The sequence below is a fragment of the Atta colombica genome, unplaced genomic scaffold, assembly GCF_001594045.1.
Source record: "Atta colombica isolate Treedump-2 unplaced genomic scaffold, Acol1.0 scaffold126, whole genome shotgun sequence".
Lineage (NCBI taxonomy): Eukaryota > Metazoa > Arthropoda > Insecta > Hymenoptera > Formicidae > Atta > Atta colombica.
The window spans coordinates 3,142,363-3,149,732 of NW_017259213.1; the positions used below are offsets into that span (position 1 = coordinate 3,142,363).

Below are 7,370 nucleotides of genomic sequence, written 5' to 3' on the forward strand. Positions count from 1 at the left end.
GTGTGTGTGTGTGTGTGTGTGTGTGTGTAAATTTTTAAAGTAATGTAACGAAATTTCAAAGTGACATTGAAAATGCAAGTTTCTTCCACATTGTTTAAAGTATTTATTTATTACACTCCAATTTAGTACATATTTTTGGCAAAAAGTATAAAACATTTTTAAAAAGTACAAATATTTTACAAAAGTACAAAATATTGAATACTGAATAATACGAAAACTAAAATTATGATTTTATTGTTTCGCATTTTTATACTTTACACCATTGTTATTATAATTTTAGCTTAATCCATGTTTTCTGCCATCCATGTTTAAATATGATTTAAATATGATATGCACTCAAGTATTAAGGGGATTCTAAATTGTTATCGATTATATTTCAAATAAATATTTTTTTAATTGTTTTACAGATTTAAAAATCCTTTTTCACACAATTAAAGTATAAATGGTAATGTAGTCCAAACCAGTTAAGTTTATGTCAAAAGCGAAAAAAAATTGGAAAATTACAGTTCTTTGTCGGCTTCTGGCGTTGACTCGTAATAATCGTAATAATAATCATATTTGCTATATAAAAGTTTTGTACTTTGTACATACGTACGTATAACACAATCTTGATTTGGATTAAGGATTACACAACAATATTAATTTCTTAAAATTAGGTTTAGATATCTAATACGAAGATCAGTTAGAAAATTTTTACGTATGTATGCGTTCGATGATGCATTTGAAGCAATAGTGTACAGTGATGTATTATAATTTATACATTTATAGATTAATGTCATAAATCGTATGTAGATCCTACCTCAGTAAAATAGATAACTTTAAAATCCTTGGAAGATCTAAAATTGAAATTGAAACGTATTCGTATATTGAGTAATATTCTACCTAAATAATATAAATTCAGATGTAGCCGCACAGAAAAGATGATTATAGACTGTAATTTCTTTAATAATTGCTAATTAGTACATTTTTTTAATGCATTTCAATCTCAAAGGTAATCAATATTTACGGTAACTTATGTACGCACATTTGAAATAACGATATTATGAAAATATTATGTAATATTTTTACTTTCAACTGCCTGCAAAGCCGTTTACATGTGCCGTTAAAAGCTGCTAATGTTAAATAAATTACACATGACAGTTAAGCTGTCATAATCAAGATTTTATACACAATAAAGATACGTAAATTATAATGTGACTTATAATTTGATTCATATTTTCATTTTCACTATTATTTATTTATAAATATTATGGCCATTTTTTCCGTCACAGTTCGAGAAAGATGGCCGATGAAAGATGGTGATTAATCGTAAAAAACACACATATAGTTTTTAAAATATAGAAATCTTTATTTAGTTTCCTTAATTTAAAAGAATTATCATTTTTTGTTATTATTATAGCTTCAGATTTTAACTTTTATGTTACCAAACTCGATGCACATAGAAAACATCCTGTTTTATCTTATCATCAGTTCAAAGACTCGAGCGAATTAATGAAAATATGAAACGAGAGCCCACGCTCTTCTTCATCTTTCTGCAGGAATCTGCTCGTCGCCTGACGTCATCTCCGTCGGCGGTTTGGAGAACGGAGATTTCGTGTCGCGGACGCGCCGGATGAAAGCTCAATACTCAGCGTGGCCAATCGCCAGGCGCGTCGTAGGAACTCCAGCGGAACGTGTTGCCGTCGCCGTCGTCTCGTCGTCGGCTGAGTTGGCTCCCGCCAGTCGAGTCGCGTCCGCCGAAGTGTGAACGTGGTTCCCTCGTGATCGGCCGATTAACCCCTCGGATTTTCCATACGTAAACGCGACTCTTTCTCGAGGCGAAAAAAATGGCCTGCAACAGAGCTGCCAAATCTGGATTTGCCGCGGAGGCACAAAGAAAGGTGAGAAATCCGCTCTATCCATGTCCACACGGTCGCTGGCATTCCTGTCACCCTGACCTAGTCAACAACCCTCCGTTCCTCCCCACCTCCCCTCTCTCCCATTTTTGACGTGGGACTCGTGGACTCGACCTACTAAGGGTGTATTTCCGCGCAGACGCCGTTCATCGAATTGGTGAACACGCATCTATGAATGGTATCGTCTAGCCGGGGTGGTTGGGTCAAATCGGAGTAAATTGCGACGTTAGATTGCTTTTCGACGAGGCTAATTATTATTATAAAAAATTGTTAAAGTCAGCTAGTGTCATTTTTAATAATTTTAGCTAGTGTTTTTAGTGGATATCGTCAATTAATAATCACTGTTATCGCTGATTATGTTGACGTTACACTCTCACTAATGCGATTGTTTTCATTGACCTATTTTAAGACAGGGTGGGATGAGAATTTAAGTATGGTTTAGGGATGACAAAGGATAATCGACGCTGTGGAAATACCAGCTATTTCTCAAGATTATTCGCGTTGATTATCGTTAATTTAAAAAATTAATGTATGTGTAATCTGTTGCTAAATTGTTATGCCAATTAATATAGCAATATTTTAAATTACGAACACTAATTAATATTCTATTTTAAATGATATAACTTTTATATTTTGTTAATTTAAGTAATCAAATAATTACATCTATTGAAATAAAATTAAGCAAATATATTCTTTGCTGAGAGAGATTAAATATCATCTACTTTCATGTGTAGTATTTCGTGCTTTATTTTTCACAGTTTGTTAACATATTGTTAACGGGAAATTAATTATAGTCCGTTTTATGCCTAAATATTGGACTGATTCATGTTTAGAAAGGCATACAATTTGAATGATCGCGTGAAATTGTTAGACCTTAAAGTTGAAAAATTTTTTATTATAGAATTTATGATTATGTTTTTGTTCTTTACTTTTATTGTGATTTATTTTTGTCTGATCTTTCGTATAGTATAAACACAATTTTGTTCGCGTTAAATTTTCTAAACTAAAAATAGGCCACCGACGTTGGATTTCTGTATAGAACTCCGATTAATGGGTTAAAAAATGGAAAATAATATTTTTTGCGTTACAGTTTTATGTCATTTTCATGAATATGATTTTCTTATAGTTATTGTAAAAAAAAGAAGAGTTTACTAACGTAATATGATAGTAAATAATGAAACAGACTATCGTTGTTTGTACCCCGCATTCGTTCACATAGCTCGTGTTTACATTATCTTACTGCGTACCGATAAATATACAAAAGTCGTCAAGAGATATTTGCAGAAATAATAAAATATAAAACACTAGAAAATACTATTTTATATTTTAAATAATCATCTTTTACACACATTAAATAATCATCTTTTAAATAATCATCTTTTCACACATATCGCGCTTAATGCAATTTTAAAGATTTTGGTTAATTTGTGGTGTAACGTTTTCATTTCGATTGCATACAATTTCGATACGCTTTTCAAACATCGTTACATAAATGAGAAACAGGAAATGCGCGCAACAGTTGGCAAAAATTCGCGACATAGTATTCAGCCTGGTGAACCTTTGTGTTAAGTTTCAAGCGGGCGTATCGTTTATCTCACAGCTGTGTTTAAACGTATGTTTTATATTCGCCCGGTTTCACGATTCCGAGACGAAGCGATTCTCGCCAGTCATAAATCACTTTATAACACAAACTCGTGTATGTATCTAAATCGCGTCCATTCAAATGTCCCGTAAATGGCTTCCCGTCGAGTGTATATCAGTACAAAGCGACACTTTTAAAGAAAAACAATTGGCGATAAAGTCCTTCCTGAGAGAAATCGTCGACAATTAACTAAGGATGACATATCGCAATTTCGAAAGTTATTTTTATTGCACTGCCACAAAATATAATTCAACCGTTGCAATATAAACAATTTTGATAAAACTCAAAAATATAATCTTTTTAACATATGATTATATAAAGTTAAAGAGCATGTCACGTATATTTTTTATTGAACAAAGATATCTCAGGCGCGAAACATGTTCGAAATATTTCGCGATTAATTTTGCGGAAACATAATTATTATATAATCTGTTGCATACAAGGAATAAACTTTCGAGTTAAAACTATCGACATTTTATAAATATCCTTGAATGTTAAGACTGCAAAAGTAGCTGACGTAAATTTTATATTATGCATTCGAATGATGTACGTGAATAAGTAGTCGTATAAGTAGTCGTGATAAGTAGTCGTGTGCGATTTCAATGCAAATGTCTCATGAAGCTAAATTAAGATCAGGAATAATAAAAATGACACATACAATATTTAACTTGCACGTTCATCATCTTAACAATTCATTAATAAGGACATTAATTTAACGATTAAAAGTTGTTGAATTAATTATCTTATCAGTTATGCTGTTATTAAAAAATTATATTCGCATATATATTTTGAAAAAATGCGTGCGCTTATCTTATTCCAAATCGTAAAATCGATTACCTTTTCTCACCTCAAATAAATATCCCGCGGAGTTCAGCGATGCACACGTTTCGTAAACGGCAACAGCTGCTAGGCGGTCGTTTCTTTCGAGGGGAATTAAAATGAGACCCAGTTGCCGAAGAAGGGAGCGTCCCTCGCGAAACCCGCTGGCCATGGTACACTTCTTAGGCCATTCGTTCTGCGTTTCTTCTCTCTTTCTCTCTCTCTTCGATATCTTCTCAAATATTTTTTGTGCGCAATATTACACTTGAAAATGCGCTATTCCGTAACGAGAGCAGATAGTTCTCATCTTCCTTCGCGCGTGACTAATGTTCAACTGTCTTACGCCTTTGAGAAACGTTGCAGAAAATTCGTGTGCTAATTTATAGCATTAATTTCATGGCGTTGCGAAGCGCAAAATTTATTCCATAACACTGATTCTCACGGAAAGCTGAAGAATCATCTTTAATAATAAATTAATATTACTTTAAATGCGTATTTAAAAAAGTAATGATTAATATATGTACATGAAATATATAAAAATACATATAAAATTTCTACTAAATAAATAATTGTTTTTATTTGAGTTATTAATATTTTAACTTTCAGCTATTCATTTATAATCTAAATATTTAATGATTATAAATAAAAATATTTTTATCTACTAAAAAGTTGTTCCTTATCCGTAATTTCTTCGGTAAATTAACTTGGAAAATCTTGAATATTTTAAGATTTAAAAACACGTAGCATAATTCTTTTCGGGAAAGATTGAAGAAACTTTGGTATTTAATAATCAGTATTTGTTGACAGGATGGAAATACACTGAATGTTACTTCATACATGGATGGAGAGTCACTTTTATCAATCCTTTTTCCTTCCTCTGAGCTGCGATTTCCTGAATCCTATTGTGAAATTGATAAACTCATGAATTTTTATCGCAATACTTATGCTATTTCTTACTATAAAATATCTCATTCTAAATACAGACAAAAATACACACACACATTTTGAATATTGAAAATTTACGACAAGAATTATAAATAAATTAAATTATTCGAATTATGTTTAAATTACATTAATTTCTTTGATAAAACAATCATACGATTCATAAAATATATACGATCATAAAATATAATATTTTTATAACAGAAAAATTAACAATTTTTGATATCTTATAAAACAATTAACGGTATTTAATAGTTAATTACAATCGTAAATAAATTATTTCATATTTATAATAAAGAAATGAGGAAGTTGTTGAATCGAGTATATTTTACGATTCGGATTATTTAAAGACACTCGTAAAAGTTCGTGGAGAGGTTCGCACTCATTACGAAGCAAGATATGCTTATCGTCTGCGGAATGCAGTTTAAGCCAGCTCGTTATACTTTACCGGTACAAAATTATTTGTCTCAGAATGTCGCGACGTATGCATTAAGATTAACTGTGATCGTGTATTTTGAACTATCAGTACAAGAGTCTCACAAGAAAAAAAAGAATTTTATCTGAGATTTGTCACGTTTCTATGTGATTGATATTTCTATATAATCCATTAACGCGTGATATAATTTTAAAAAATAAACGAATATTGCAATCACTTGTTACAGTTTTGCCCAAAAAAATAATCATTAACGCGTGATATAATTTCATAAAAAGTCATAATCAATTTCAATAATGATGCAATATTCAATAAATGGCAAGATAATGATTTCACTGTATCTGTCAGAAGCAACAAATATTATTTAAATGAAAATTATAAGAGTCAGTAAAAAATGAATGTTATATCATTAGCAGCTGTTATTAATAACGAGAAATATAGAAAAGGTATAATTAATGCGGAGAATAGGCGCGAACGTTATGAAGTACGTTATGATTAAATCTTTATTTAAGATATATGCTGGTTCCAAAGTAACATTGGACATGTAATTATCACTATCAACGAGATATAAATTAAAAGCACTGAGCCATGACCACTTCCCATAATTGCTAAGGTTCAATGTGCCTGTCCGTTTGTGTTAGCTATCGCGGAGAAATAGATACTTATATATGATAATGACTGATACCAAGCTCATAATATCACAGGCATCACGATCTTAAACGGATATTTTCTTTGAAAGAAACGATGAAATTAAAAAAAGTTCTCGTTTATTGACATGAATAATATCACATGAGTCTCTGTCAGCACTCCTTGAATATCACAGCTAGTATTACTATCGTGGTTGAGTGAAACAAACATTTCAGCACATTCTATAATATAATTTTCGCAGACATATATGTTTGTGACTTTACAGTATAGCAAATATTGGCAGAAATAAGCAACTAGAAATAGCATAAGCAAAAAATAAAATCTTTTTAATAGGTTATTTATCTCATTTGTTATTTTTTTGTTTTATCATTATTTGTAAAAAAAATATGGAGAAGTATCTTCTTTATTTTCCAGATATAAGGTATATTGCAATTTATTTAGTCCTTTTATGTATATAATTTTTAATTATTAGTTTATTTTGTGGATATAGTAATTTTCAATCACATTAATTTTCTTCAAAATAATGATTTTATGATATCGATGGATGGTTCTTTCTACGAATACCACACGATGAATGTGTGGTATTATATTCGTATTCTAAAAATAGAGATGCTTCATCCCCGAAGAGGATATCTGTATTAACGGCCGGAAGTAGAATAAAGTGGTTTCCGTTCTAGGAGCGAATAATGGGGAATAAGGATTCTTGCATGTGCCTTATTATTTTTACGTTTCTACGGGACAGTAAATAAATTATTTAATATACAATTCGATGATAGTATTTTCATATAAAATCACTAATTGTGTAATTAAAATTATTAATATTAAAATTAAAATTTTATAATAAAAATTTATAATAAAAAAAGCAAAAAATTCAATTTATCTGTATATCTAAAATTTTGCTGTCAATCATTTATAATTAAAAATATTGGTTAACAACATAAACATTATATAACTTAAAGATTTAGTCAATTTGATCAAACAATACGTAGAT

The 7,370-nt window shown here is 30.5% G+C and overlaps 1 protein-coding gene across 1 annotated transcript in view; it reads left to right on the top strand.

Annotated features, from left to right (window-relative positions):
- The first annotated feature begins 1,683 nt into the window (after window positions 1-1,683).
- LOC108695077 (myophilin) overlaps window positions 1,684-7,370 on the top strand; it is a 15,300-nt gene continuing 9,613 nt past the window's right edge. Inside the window, exon 1 of the mRNA XM_018204827.1 lies at window positions 1,684-1,880. Coding sequence (XP_018060316.1) covers window positions 1,827-1,880 — 54 coding nt within the window. The 5' untranslated portion in view covers window positions 1,684-1,826. The remainder of the gene's footprint in view (window positions 1,881-7,370) is intronic.